General features: G+C 34.5%; 1 protein-coding gene across 1 annotated transcript in view; it reads left to right on the forward strand.

Annotated features, from left to right (window-relative positions):
- The first annotated feature begins 6425 nt into the window (after nucleotides 1–6425).
- The window catches only part of LOC148655023 (mucin-19-like), a 91274-nt gene continuing 81659 nt past the window's right edge, over nucleotides 6426–16040 (forward strand). Inside the window, exons 1-4 of the mRNA XM_088646610.1 lie at nucleotides 6426–6528; nucleotides 7811–7852; nucleotides 8721–8937; nucleotides 13469–13598. Coding sequence (XP_088502736.1) covers nucleotides 6447–6528; nucleotides 7811–7852; nucleotides 8721–8937; nucleotides 13469–13598 — 471 coding nt within the window. The 5' untranslated portion in view covers nucleotides 6426–6446. The remainder of the gene's footprint in view (nucleotides 6529–7810; nucleotides 7853–8720; nucleotides 8938–13468; nucleotides 13599–16040) is intronic.

Here is a 16040-nt window from a genome sequence, read left to right on the forward strand (position 1 = left end):
AATTTATGGTAATTAGAAGCTAAATGTGCTGGGCCATGTGGAAATGTTTCTGTAATACTAAAGAACAAGTGAATTCCATACCAAAGCACAGTGGCTCGTGTGCCAGAGCTCATCCTTGGTAATGTAACATTAAGACCTGAGAATCTATGAGTGCTCCTCTTGATAGGATGCCATTCTATCACAGGGGTCCCCCCAAAAAATGCTGACTTCTACTTATATAGATTATAATAGAATTAGAAGTTTTTAGATGTATTTAATTAATAGTCACATATCTTGAATTCATGTTACTAATTAAATGTATAGTTCTTGTCAGATAATGTCAGATACCTTGAGGTTTATTTTTTAATATACCAACATGGAATAAGTCTTTCAGTACATCACGAGATCTTTTGTTTATCTTAGCATTGTGTAATATAGTTATTTTAGGATAAAACAAAGTTAAATGTGTTGGTGATAACTTTGAAACAATTGTAATACAGGATGCAGGATTTCCTGGTCTTTTTGGCACAGACATTGCTAGTAATAACTCATGAATGTTTCAGGTATGATTATAATATGAAGATCCAACCCAAAAGATTTCCATATTATAATCATAATATACTGTAAATATAACAAAGTAAACTGGGTAGAGTAAATAACAGTTAAGTAAATACTGACAAAGAGATCACTTACGACACAGTAGGAAAATCAACAGAATGAGTGTGAAATGTACTGGGAGCTGATTCAGGGTACATCTTAGGAATGTGAAATTTAGAAATACCACTCTGGGAGATTGAAAGAGACCAGGTCACCCAGACAAAGCCCACACAAGCAGGGGGTGAAAAAGCATACTGTACTCATACACAATTCACAACAGGCATCAAGTGACAGCAGATGATCATAAACACCAAGTGATCTACTTATGAAGTACTCTCAGAATAATGAGAATGAATATGTCCTGATAAGGACGTTCTATTGCTTTTAACATTTTAATAATATTAATACAGTACCATTCATGGTCTCCTTGAGGTTTTAAATTACATATCTTCAAGCTTTCACTTGGTAAGTTAGTAACATACACATATCCTACTTTTAACATTCATTTAATAATAATAATAATAATTGCTTACACTTATATAGCGCTTTTTCTGGACACTCCACTCAAAGCGCTTTACAGGTAATGGGGACTCCCCTCCACCACCACCAATGTGCAGCATCCACCTGGATGATGCGACGGCAGCCATAGTGCACCAGAACGCTCACCACACATCAGCCATCAGTGGGGAGGAGAGCAGAGTAATGAAGCCAATTCACAGAGGGGGATTGTTAGGAGGCCATGATTGATAACAGCCGATGGGGAAATTTGGCCAGGATGCCGGGGTTACACCCCTACTCTTTTCGAGAAACACCCTGGGATTTTTTAATGACCACAGAGAGTCAGGACCTCGGTTTTACGTCTCATCCGAAGGAATTTTTATTGGAATTTGCAGACAATTCCAATAAAAAAGAAATAAGGTTTGAGCATTCTGTTGCAGCAACAGTTTAACATTTCAAGTTTTTATACTTCTGTATTATACTTTTTGAAATATACAATATGTTAAAAAAGATGCCAAAAGAAAATTAAAAGAGCCTAACAAACTGATGTATAATAATTATTTATGTGAATACACTGAAAATATATTATAATATATGGTTTTACTGAGTGTATATGCACATCCTTATATACAGTTTAAGCACATTTTTGCTTTGATCTAAACATGATGCCTTGACGATATGAAAGGCTGAACTTTTCAATGTCTGGAATAATTTTTCGCTGTGGCTAATAAATGTTTCTTTGTACAATATGTGTGTATCTTTGTTGTTAGACGATAACCAGACATTGACTATTTTTAAATTGAATCCTTTATTTAACCAGATACCTCTCATTAACAATGACAACCAATTATATCCCAGGGAATTTGCTGAAATAATTTGACTGAAGTACTTTGCTCAAGAGGTACTGCAGCAGGTGTGTGAAGATTTTAACCCCTGTCTCTCTAGAACCTCTGGTGACCCTCTAGCCCTAATCACTCCTCAGTGTTGCTGCCAGAACTACTGTACATCAAAAGACTTCCAGATTTAATTAGCTTTTTACTTCATTACTTACTGTATACCACAGCACAAACTATGACCGGAAGGATGTTAAGAAACATAATCTACTGCATGTGAATTGCTCCTCACCTAAATTAAACTCCACACTGGTGTTAAAAGAAGTTGTAATTTTAACACAATTGAAAACATTTGAGCATATCACACCAGTCTTAGCATCTCTGCTTTGGCTGCCAGTGAAAATCCAGAGTGAAAAATCCAGGATACTATTAGTAACTTCTAAGGTGCAGAATAGTTTATCAACAAATTACAGGATCCTCTCTTGCCATTCACTTCTCCATGCTTTCATTGATTTTTTATTGTTGTTATGTTATTTCATTGTTGCTTAGAGACTGGAAATTCGTGTGAGCAGCCTGAGAATTCTTTGCAAGTAAACAGATTTGACCCGCCCACTTAAAGCAGGAGAATCCAGATCCTGAAGACCGCAAGGTAAACATTAATTAAATGTGAAGATGTGTATGGATGTCAATTCAAATTAAATGGTCTTGATGAGAACTCATATTTATTTTATTTATGCATCAAGCACCTTTCTCCTGTATAGCTTAAAGCTTTAAATTATAGAAATGATGTCCACTAGACTGCAGATGTGTACAACTAAAAATATCACAAAATGTTTTAAATATTACAGTTAATTCAATTGCAAAATTATAATGCCTGGAGAACCACTTGACTGCAATATGTTTTGTGATGTGTTATAAATGTTACGTGTTGGTATGTGTTATACATGTGCAATAGAGTGATGTGCAATGTTTTTCTTTTCTTCTTCTTTTTTTTGGTTTGCATTCTATTTAAATGTACAGGAATGCTGTGTGTGCATAAAAAAATTCCCTCAAGGAACAATAAAATCTTATCTTATGTATTTGTCAGAAAAACCCTGTCTAATTATCATTCTATTTAGATAAATAATGTCTATTTATCATTCTGCAGTAAAACAAGATGCACCTCTCCTTATTTTCCCCACTTTAAAATTCATTTTTACTTTTACTGTCATAGCATGTTTTGTTTATAATATTAAACAAGATGTTTAAAAGAAACATATTATTTAACTTTGTCCTCTATTGAGTTTAGTGGCTGTTGACCTGGGACAACGAACATTACAATTGATATTTAATCTGTAACTAACTTTCAAATTGGAGAAAAAAATAACTTAAATGTTGTTTTCACAATGTGCATATCATAAATATTCAACATTATGAAGATGAAAGAGCTGGCCTCAGGAAAGTAACACTTGGGCTTAAGCGAATCTACCGATAGTAAACATCCTTCTTCTGCTTTACTTTTGTGGTGACACTTTTACTTTTGTGCTCTAGGAGCTCTGCAGCTAGATCGTGATGTGATAAGTCTACACAGAAAGAGCTGGCTCAACTTTCCTTTCCCTGCTTTGCCTGTGTGCTCTACAGCTGGTTGCGGAGCTCTGCAGCTAGACTATGGTGTGATAACAAAGAAATGAGTTTCAAAATAGCACATTTTATTTTTTTCATAGCAAGAGTTTACTGGTTCATCAGAAACACTTTGTTTTACTGCCATAGAGAATATGAAGTTTCCTTGTGCTTTTCTCAACTATTTTGGAGTTTCCTGGCCCTAAACCATCTGCACTTAAAATAATCATAAATATTGGAGTTATAGATTTAGAGACCCGAAAATATTTTCGTCGGGTACAAGTTAAAGCACCTTAACCTTTGTTACCACTGACTGTCTTATAAAAATCTGTTTAATGAGCATCCTGTCAACCTATTGAAGTGATTTCTCTTCAAATGTGCGGAATAGGTCCTTTATTTTATTTTGTACAGCATACCAGGTCAAATGAGCTATCTTTATTTTTATAAATATACTCCATATTTTAATATGTAAATATTTTATTAACAACACACAATCTGAAATAATTTTATGTTACTAAAACTTCTGAAAATATGTTTTTTTATAATCTTTATATTTAAGTAGTCAATCAAAGTTAAACTAATTAAAATTGTCATCATTAATGCAAAGCAGTTACACCTCTTTTATAAAACTGTTTTACCTGCCATTTAGTTTCTAATATCAATTAACGGAACTCACTGTATAGCTCTTTCCTCTTCTGTTTGTTTAATTACCTGTTGACCTGGGACAAAAACGGGAAAATTTAAAATTGGAGAAATACTTAATAAACCTAGTCCTATTCCATAATGTATTTTTAGTCTGATGTAACAACCCCTGGCAACAGCAGCATTCCCACGAGCACTCAACCTGTCATTCAAACTAGGTTGGTACATCTTTCAATTAAACCTTCAATCTTTCAATCAGGCTACCGATCTAGTTCCCAATCACACTAATCACCTTACTGTTCAGAACGCCAAATCTTTACTCCATCATTAGAGCTAAACCTTGCGAATCTGATCACATTGATCACATTCCTCTTATAGTCAAGTTTATTACTTCGTTCTCTTATCTTACTACTCCTATTCTTTGATCCTGAAACATTTTCTCTATTTTTATTTTTGAGGATCATTCTAGTAGAAACTTTGGGATCATTCTAGATTTTACCAACCCTATTACGTCAAATGTGAAAAATGGTAAGAAAACCAAAACATTTTTTGAGTTTTAGTTGTTAAGAACAAATGGACGTAAGAAAGTTTGTGAACTAGAGTAGGCTATTTAGCCTATCTTGCTCATATGCCTACATTGCCTTGACTTATAATGTACAATTTGTGCTATATACATCTCAATAATTACTTTTATATTGCTTTCCTATACCGTCTTGATGAAGACATAGAAGAATCCAGATTAGTTTCATACATACTGTAGCTTCTTACCCATCAGAATTACCCATTATTTAAGCATAGTTCTACCGCCTGCTTGGATCATATTGATTCTGTCAACATTGAATTTTGTTTTTATGTGTGCCCAAACCAGGATTGAAGCCATCAAGAAATCCTTCACAACAATTATTCTGATGGGTAACACTTATTTGATGTATCTTTTAATTCTGAAAAAAGTGTCCTAAAAGTAGTGTTCTCTCATAATTAGATAATATATAAAATATAAAATACTCTAAAATACAGAATTTGTCCGAGGGAAAGATGTATCTAAAGGAGTGTGCCAATTATAATGTTTTTGGATCACATACAGTGCTAAAACTGATATTTTTTATAAATGCTGTATATGTGAGGTACTATATATTATAATTCATGTGCACATAAAACACATATCCACTGAACTATGAAATAAACAACCATCAACCCATTTTCTAACTGCTTCTTCCAATCACAGGTCACAGGTGAGCTGGAGCCTATCCCAACAAGCAACAGGCTTAAGGTAGTATATTTTTGGACTGTGTGAGGAAACTGAAGCATAGAAGAAACCCACTCGAACATGGGAGAACATACAAAGTCCACTCAGACAGGAACCCAGGTCCAGAAATAAGCCCAGTTCCTGGTGCTGCAAGGCAGCAATGTTAATCACGTACTATACTTAAATACCCCTATGAACATTCACAAAGCTTTTTATTCTTGGGTGTTGTTATTCCTCATGAACTGAAAACTAAGTCAGAAGAGCAATGTAGTTAGAATTTTTATTTACATTTAAAGAAGATTGTATTGCAAGAGATTTTTTAGTTAAGATTTTGATCAATTATGCATTCATGATAATCAATGTGTCTGATGTAATAATTGATTAAACATCAAATTTATTAAGACTGAAATTGAATACATATGAAAATTTTAAAAAATGTTTCTCAATCTAACTCCCATCTATGACACACAGTATTATTTATTAAAAAACTTAATTTAAATGAATTTAACTGTCTACCAGATGTAAAATACAAATTAAAACAGATGGAAAATCAGAATAAACATGAAAATAACATTTAAGGACATGTTATACAAGGCTAAAATGAAATGAGAATCAAATGTCTCCTGACTTAATTGATGCCTGATAAAAAGGATGCTTAATATCTGACATGTCTGTATCAAGAAAAATATTGGTTTTTATTTTTCCCACTTGTACTGTATACTGTATATCGAATGTAAAATTTGTTGAATCAGATTTTACATATCATTTGAGTGCTCAAATATAAGAAACAGTACAATCCATGCTATTTGTCCATAAAATATACTAAATAATACCTTTCTAATATTTTGTATCACATTCCCATAAAAAGACACTATAGAGTACAAAATGTGGATACTCATACTATGCCACATGAAAGATGCATGTGTAAATAAAATGCACTTGGACGTGACACGTTTGTGGTCTACCACTCTTACTTCCTCATATTATTTAAAACAGGTGACTATCAGAATATAAGACAGTGTTACAGGGCTACCATTCCCAGTTAACAACTGATGGTTTGTCAGTGTTGTTCATCTAACAACATGAAGCTGCTTTCAGTGCTAACCCTTGGGGCTGTGCTTCTTCTGCTGTCAGGTATGTCACCTTAGACAAGTCAAGAAATGTAAAATGATATACTTTAATTATAACTTACCAAATAATAAAACAACAAAAGATGTTGAATAAAGACTCAAATATTAAGCTGAATTTTGAATTTAGTTTTGTTGTCATGTAGTTTAAGAATTTCAATTATCAGACTTGAATGTGTACTTTTTTATTGTGTATAAAGAAGTTGTCAGCTGCAGTACAACATGCATTATATCTTGTGATGCTCTAATTTTTCAGTCTTATTTTGCGTTTTCTTCTATTAAATCAGTCTGATGTCTCTAAACAGAAATATTACTCATTTTTAAAATGATACTCAATTGAGGCCCAGTCTTGCAAAATCACAACAGTATCATAAAAGTACAGAATATTTAACCTGTTCCTTATTAGGCAGAACATACTTGCTTCTGTGTGTTCATAAAGGTGGTTATTAACAGTTTCATGTTAAAGACTGTGGATTAATTTTGTATTGTAACACTGTTTACTAGCCATCACCCTGCTAGATTATCAGAGTCTGGTGTTTAAAGACAAAGACAGTATTACCTTTTGCTTTCTTGTTCTTTGTCATTTTTGTTCTTTATGTAAACAAAGATAGGTATATGATATATCTTTAATGCCCAACCAAAAGGGTGGAAATTGTAGAAAACTACAAAAAACATATAACACTCAACATAAAATAAATACACATTAAAAACAAACAACTGTCTTAGACATCTATAGTACGCATACAATAGGAAACAATAAATTAGCTGCATTTAATATGCCGATAGCACACAAACGAAGGATTTATTGTACACATTTTTCTTGGCCACAGGCATTCTAAAACACCTCCGTGACGGTAGCAGTTGAAAATAGAAATGAAGAGAGTGACGGGTCATCAATGATAAATTGAGCTTTCCTTTGACCTGCAATATAACATAGCTCTTTCAGCTGTTTCTGTGGTCAACCAATCATTTTAATAACAATCCTGGCCAAATTCCCTTAATATTGAGACTATCATACCACACCTTGATACCAAAAGTAAGGATGCTTTCTACTAACATTCTATAAACCCTCTCTAAAAGACTCACCCCAAATTCTTTCAACTTCCTGATCAAAAACATCCATTGGCTAGCCAAAACATGAGCGAAAATGTTTTTCACCCATCAGCAATATGAATTAACAATGCTGAAAAGCTGACATTCCTAACCATAGAACTATTTTAGCTACTTGATTGTCTGTCTTTAATGTATTTTTGCAGCAATATATTGATGTGATTTGTTCTTGTTTTTAGGCAACACCTCTTCTGGTCAATATGCCTGTGAACTGCCTCCAGGTAAATATTTTAATATTTTAATTATGTTAGAAATTACTGTGAATTTGCTGAATATGTGATTGTCCATGAACAATTGTGAAATTCAGAAATGGGAATAAAAGGAAAACAAATGTTTTTTATGAAGTATATATTTATGAAGTGTAGTATATGCTACAAGTATTAATATAATAAGCATTAATAATTAATAAAATATAGTAAAAAGGGTAAATTAATTATTATAAAACAGATGTTTAACAGATACATTTCTAATACTATCCATGATTTTTATATATATATACGGTACATTTCCTGCACACAGCTTAAAGCTTAGTGTCTATGACCATTACTTGTACTTAATATTATTTTATTAAGCTCATTAAACTAATATATTTCTGATGGTAATATTTAATCATCTTACTAAATATTATACATGATAAACATTGTTTCCAATATTCTGTAAATGTGGTGTAAAACCTTTTTGTATTTTATTATAAAAAATACAGAATCTTTATAGAAATTAAATCCCCCTTAAATAAAATATAATATAACATTTATAACTCCAGTGATTGAAGTGTAAGTCACAAGTCTACATGCTATTTGTCTCAGTGTAATTATCATGGAGAGTGGCAGTAAGTTTGGTAGAAAAGGAGCTAAAGAGGTTTCCAATATATAAATATACTGTAGTTTAAAAACCAGCCCAGTATCAAAGGAAATGAAGAAGATCCTATGAATAACCTATTAATTGCAATATGCTTATTTTTCAGATTCATTGCTATCTTCAGTACAATTTCATACACCTTTCTATTTTCAATAATATGTTTAATTTATTTGTGAAAAATTGGGTACAGTGATAAGTAGAAATCAATTTTGTTATATTGTTTCCTTATAGATGTATGCAAAACATTTGGAAGTGGATCTATCAAAACCTTCAATGGCTCCTATTTTTATGTGAAATCAACTTGCCCATTTACTTTCAGCAAAAAGGGTACAGACTATGACATACAAATACAAAGAGATGAGGATGGTATTCTGCTCAAAGTTATCATTTTTCTTAATGGTATAGTAACCACTTTGGAAAATGGTCAAATAAATGTTCAAGGGTCAAAGTAAGTGCTTTTTAAATTATTTTAACTTTATTAAGAAGGATATTTTGCAATTGTGTAAATTACATAAAATAATAATGTTGAGATTTGATAAAACAGAGATGTTCACAGACAATGGAGAGTGACCACATGGATAGTGGGAAACAAAGTGCTGTGATTATGACATGGGCCCCAGAGGTTTTACAATTATTTTTGTTCTTTCATATAATGTCCTTTTCTATTACAACTTTCTTGTGGAATGTATTTTTTCATCATGACTTATGGTTTCATCTTATTTAGTAGTAACATGTTTTTACTAGATGGATCAGTGGTTACCAACTTAGATCCTGGGGAACCCCTGAGGCCTGATGTTTTTCATTCGAACTGATTTATTAATCACGGGGGCTTAACAATGCCCTTTAACTGCATGTTTAGAACTTTATTAAAATTTCCACATGCAGTCATTGGTTTAGAAAAACATCTTAAAATGTATTGTTACAACAACTTCATGATAAATAACTTTGTGCAGCAGCACCACACCTAGTTTGTTAGGAGTGTTCTCCCTTATTCCTATCAAAACAGCTCTCAGAACAGGTTATTACTGGAGTCTGGTTGGTTGCATTTCAGCTCTTATACCATTTCAGCTCTGCATGACCATTTAAAAATTCTAAATTCTAAATTTTAAAGGAACAGGGGTGATACCAATTATGAATCCCACTCAGTCATTCAAGAGCTAATGAATTTAAAATATGCCTTACAAAGAAAAATTAAATATATTAATCTAAAACTTATTATTAAGAACAAATTTTAGATGGATCAAATTCAGGGCTGAAGGTCACAGTTTTGCAGTTTTGATGAACATCAGGGATTTAATTGAGTCTTTTGTTTTTGTGATTACTTTTAAAGAAAGCTCTATTAAATTTAGTCATCTAAGTCTGTCAATGGAAATCCTATTGCTAATTTATGAGGAATAGTAATTGTGCTAATGTCAAACAAAAAAGAAGAATTACATATTGTGTACACACTAAGAAAGTACAATGATTTTCAACTGTTGAGTGCATTGTTTCAGTTCTAAATTCCCTACTTGACACTTGTAATACACTGCTTCAAATATGCATAAGTCAAATGTGAAAAAAAATATATTTCAGTTTTAATGTTGTCATATTATAAAGAGAATAGCTATCAGGACATTTAACTTTAGTGAGATAAAATGCACCAGTGCAAACATTTAATTTAAGTTCATTTAAGTTCTAATAAACGAAGTACGATTTCAAGGATTCCTTTGTGATGTGACATATGAAATAGACATTGGATGTAATGAGGCTTGCATTTGGCCTTTAGCATTCACCAAACACAAAATGAAACAACAGATGATATTCTGAGTTTAGCATGCAAGTTATTTGTCGAATATGATCATTTACCAACAGAAAATAAAAAAACAAACAAATAATGCCATTGTTCAAAGCTAGTATCTCTATGATTCATTTTATTTATTGATTGTTATAGCAACTGTTAAGAAATGCACATTTTTAGACTCAGAATTCATGAAGGACAAGGTTAATTCAGCCTTCATGTTTAGAAGTGTTTTATAATAAAAATAATTCCTTACACTTATGTGGACACAATACACTCACCACACATCAGCTATCAGTGGGTAGTAGAACAGAGTGTTGAAGCCAAGTGTCCCTGTCACTATACTGGACATTAGGATCCACACAGGCCACAGGGTGAGCACCCCCTGCTGGCTTCACTAACACCTCTTTCAGCAGCAGCCTTAGTTTTTCCCAGGAGGTCTCCCATCCAGGTACAACAACAAGATCACACATGGATTTTAATACCTTATAACATTCATTGTGATCAAATTTAAATGAATCATTAAAAATATACAATAAAATGAAAAAAGTATAGAGTACTTCTCCCCTTAAAGTTCCCAACTAAGTACCCCTAAAATGCACTTACTGCCCTGTAACAGGGCAGCTGCATCTGGAGTGTCAGATAGGGGGTTAAGCCACCAGAGGGCGCCGATAGGGCTTGAGGGCTAGTTCAAGTTCAAGTTCAAGTTCAAGTTTATTGTCATTACACTCATATACATGGTATATGGTGTAACGAAATGCTATTTAGCTAGCTCTCGGACATAAGTAGTACAAAGAGAAAAAAACAACAACAACAACAACAATACAATTGTGTAGCAAAAGAAAGACAGAGACAACAGGCAGTGTGCAAAAAACAACAACAGACGATGTGCAAAAAAAAACAACAACAGGCAATGTGCAAAACAACAAAAAGGTAACAGGTTATGTGCAAAAATATCCATCAACAGAATAAGAGATGCTGGGAATTTAACAGTTTGATAGTGCAGGGGTAAAAACTGTCTCTGAGTCTGGTAGTCCGGGCCCGAATGCTCCCGTACCATTTTCCAGATGGTAGCAGATCATAAAGTCTGTAGCTGGGGTGTGTGGGGTCTTTGATTTTGCTTAGAGCTTTCCTCAAGCACCGACTGTCATAAATGTCCTGGATAGATGTGAGGGTAACCCCAGTGATGTACTGGGCAGTTTTCACCACCCGCTGTAGGGCTTTGCGGTCAGCAGCACTGCAGTTGCCATACCACACTGTGATGCAGCCTGTCAGTGTGCTTTCTGTGGTGCATCTGTAAAACATGTAAGACTGTAAGACATATCTTAGCCTTCTTCAACCGTCTTAGGAAGTACAGGCGCTGTTGCGCTTTCTTGATCAGACAGGTGGTGTTGAGAGACCATGTGAGGTCCTCTGTGATATGGACACCAAGGAATTTAAAGTTACTGACCCTTTCCACTTCAGTCCCGTTGATGTGGATAGGGGCATGTCCGGTTTGCAGTTTCCTGAAATCAACAATCAGCTCCTTGGTTTTGCTTACGTTGAGGGTGAGGTTGTTGTCATCACACCATGTTGTAAGGAGATTGACCTCCTCCCTGTAGGCCCTCTCATCATTGTCAGTGATCAGACCTACAACTGCGGTGTCATCGGCAAACTTGATGATGGAGTTGGTGTTGTGTTTGGCCTTACAGTCGTGGGTATAGAGGGAGTAAAGCAATGGACTAAGCACACACCCCTGGGGGACCCCAGTGTTCAGAGTTAGTGTGCCGGAGGTGTGGTTTCCAAGCCTGACAGCCTGGGTCTGCCTGTCAGAAAGTCCCGAATCCAGTTGCAGAGGGTGGTGTTGAGACCCAGTGCACTGAGTTATTGACTAGTTTCTCTGGAACGATAGTGTTAAAAGCTGAGCTGAAGTTGATGAATAGTAGTCTTGTGTATGTGTTCTTTTTGTCCAGATGGGATAGGGCCGTGTGTGTGGCAATGGAGATTGCGTCATCTGTGGATCTGTTGGACCAGTAGGCAAACTGGTACGGGTCCACTGTGTTTGGGGTGGTGTCCTTAATGTGCTTCATGACCAGCCTCTCGAAGCACTTCATGATGACAGGTGTTAGTGCCACTGGTCAGTAGTCATTAAGACATGTCACTGTGGTTTTCTTTGGTGTTGGGATGATGGTGGTTGTCTTGAAGCAGGTGGGGTCTACGGCTTGGGCCAGAGACATGTTGAAAATGTCTGTGAATACACCCGCCAGTTAATTGGCGCAGGCTCTGAGGACGTGACTGGGTATGCAGTCCTGCAGCCTTGCGTGTGTTCACGTTTAGCAGAGATCTCCTAGACAGACTGACAGGGTAAGAAATGCATTAACAACACATAGGCACAAGGTTATTAGGGAACTGGCCTCACCTGTTAGAGGCCTATTTAGAGGTTGGCGAGTAAACTGTCCTAATTGATTCAGGGGAGTCAGACCCTCGTTGCCAAGTTTGATAGTGACTAGCAGGGTTCACAGGGAGGTAGAACCACACTCTCAGGAGGGCAGTGAGAGAGCAGGTCTCATGGTGATAAACTGTGTGAGCAAGCTCCTCACTGGCAGATGTATCAGTGAGACACAAGCAAAAGTAAGATCCTAACTGGCAGGTGTCAGTGAGATAACAGGTCTAGTGGTGAGACACCGAGGTGCCTACTGTACCTGTATCTAAAGTATATAAAACCTGGAAGGGGCAGGTACCAACATCAATCCCTGAAGTGACTGAGCAATGCTGTTCTAAGGGAGAGAACAAGGCTGTCTGAGCAAAAGACAGATTCATGGGGTGAGACATCTGTCTGTGTCCACTCAGGTAGAGTGAAATATGTATGGAGCCTCAGGAGAAGCTAAATCTCAGGGGAGACAACTGGTTAGTAGTGAAAGTTGTCAAGATTATGTGTGAGACATCTAGGAGTAGGGAAATCAATCATATTGACATGTTGCGATCTCTTTTGTAACCATAAAATGTAAGTGATGTTTCTTTATGATCTATGCTCAAGCTTAAGTTGCATTCCAGACCTTCCAGCTTTGCTGTTAGTCTGCTGTTAATTTGACATGTTAGTCTGCTATTCACCCCAAAGAAAGTCCAATTTTAAAATAAGTCACTTGTTGTTCAAACGTCTTCGTATATACAGTATGTCTTATAATATATAAATAACGAATAATTTGAATATCTCCATTTACAGTGTTCATCTTCCTTATGACCACAAATATCTGCATATCCATAAGTACGGCATCTACACTAAACTGGAGAGCAGAATAATGAAGCTATCAGTCTTTTGGTATGATGAGGATGGATATATCAGTTCCCTTTGGGTAAGATATGATATTTTGATTATCTACTGGTACTCAGATCTCGATAAAAAGTTATTTAAATAAATTATTAAATACCATGATATAATTATTTTTGTTTTAATTGAAATTATTCCATATTGACAGAAAATACAGATGTTATGGGATTGCTAATATGTTAATGGAGAATCATGCATGCATCTCGCAAACCTTACTTATTTCATTTAAAATAGTTACAGATTAAAAATGTGATCTCATTAAGCACTAAAAGTGACAATAAATGTCATTTTCTCACACTAATGCTGCTATTAAACAATCTTAGAAACTTTTAAAACAAGTTATAACATACCCATTCCACAGCACAATTTATGCAACTATTGTATAATCCTGCTGTATGCTTTCTGTGCATCCACTGGCATAATCTGAATACAATTTTCAAACTGGTCAGCCATAGAAGTACCCGATCTCCCAAATTTTAGTGTAATGTTTTATGTCTTGTCAATAACAGAAAATGTATAAATGCTTTCCATTTTTTGTTGTTTTTGTTTGGTTTTATTTTGTATCAATGAAAATCCAAAATACATAAGGGAAAATATTAAAAACGAGTACAGTTCAAGTACAGAACACATGTACACAGCAAAGAGATATTTTTATCAACTGATTTTTCCTTAATTTTCAAAAACATAACTAAAAAATAAAACATTCGACATTTCACTCCCTAGTTAAATGTTACTATACATGATTTTACCCACTTCAGTAGCTGCACAGAGAGCTCTCTTACAGACAGGCCAGGATATAACTATGTCAGGAGAGGAATTATAAAAGCTTCCAATGCAGAACCAAAATCTTTTATGTGGCAGTCAGACCATCCAAACAGATATGTTTCAGCTACTTCAAGAGCCCAGGGCTGGAGTTACCATTTAATAAAGTTATTAGGTGACCATTTCTAAAACTTAACCACAACTGGGAGATTTCAAGGTATATAGTGCTCCATGGACAGATCTAACATCCTTCCATCTCACCAAGACCATTCTCATTAACAATGTCTCCTACAATGAGAATCCCCTTATTTCTCCAAAGTGGGAATGAGGAAAGGGAATTTCTTGAATGAAATGTATGATTATAGAAAATAGGAGAATGGGTATGTCTGAGATTTTATTCATATTTTTACAAAGTGCAAAGTTATAATTAAGGATAGAATTATAGTAAATATAATTATATAGTTTATATTATAATATACAATGAGTTTCAGAAATAAACTAACCAACAGTACTCACAAAAGCAAATAGTACAAATGAAATGAAGTACACAGAGCTTTTACCATACCTGCAGATCATTCACTCTGGAGAATTTAATACATCATTATTTCCTTTGTATATGAGTTCATAAATTTGATTATGCAGTCTATCACATTAACCTAAAGAGTAGAAAAGGGAAAAAAAACTAAAAAAGATTCAAGCAAACAACATCCACTTTTATCATGGAGACATGAGCCAGAAGAGAACTAGGAAAATGAGTCCATCTGTTAATGGCAGTATCTTTGTGATGGGACTCTCCCATCAGGGATCCAGCAGTTTAATTTAAGCATGTTGTTGTCAGGGTAATTCAAACCAAGCAGTATGAATTGTTTTTTGTCTCAAAACATTGGGCTTTATTTTGCTTGATATTCATATTTTCACTTCCACTTGGAAGTGGCCTTTTTATATGGAATGTTAAGATTTTTTATTTGGAATTTTGTGCTGTTCCAAGTACAGTACTACTGCAATATTTCATCGAAATGTCCCTAAATCATAGCACAGATGCCGCCACTTAGAATGTGTGTTAATCCTCTTTTCCGCATTAGTAGAACCTCAGTGCAGCACGGTGTGTGCTTCACTGGTCAAAACCAATTGATATCTGGCACTTGTGATGTTAGATGTTAGTGAAACAATTGCTTCATCGAATGTTTCTCTACATTAAATCCACTTAATATTATATATTAATATGTAATTAAGTAACTAAAGACTGAAATTCAAGAAAACAACAGAAGTATAACATTGCTGATTGTCATAACTATTATTTATTTATTAATATAAATATATTATACCTAATACACATACAGTAGTTGGTACTGGTAGCAAAAAATAACATACACAATAGTATTCCAGCCTTCCTCATAAATATTTTATGCAAATATTTTTTCTGCATTTTGATTGCTGATTGCCTTATATTAAAGTGTTAACAACAAAGTTCCAAAAGTGTTGCTTTTATTCAGACATCTCCTCCAGTGTTTGAATGTAATGTAGAACGGGCTATCAATAAGGGATATGATACATTTATTTTAGAGGGATTTGTGTCGGTAACTGCAGAACTGAAAGACCAGACGTTTATACAAAATTAGAAGAATCTTTTATTCTTGCAAATATTTAGATTTTTCAGACCAGACTTCCTGTTATTACAGTGTACTGTTGTAAAGCATATAAATAT

Source organism: Lepisosteus platostomus, chromosome 9 (genome assembly GCF_059453375.1).
Source record: "Lepisosteus platostomus isolate fLepPlt1 chromosome 9, fLepPlt1.hap1, whole genome shotgun sequence".
NCBI classification, from domain to species: domain Eukaryota; kingdom Metazoa; phylum Chordata; class Actinopteri; order Semionotiformes; family Lepisosteidae; genus Lepisosteus; species Lepisosteus platostomus.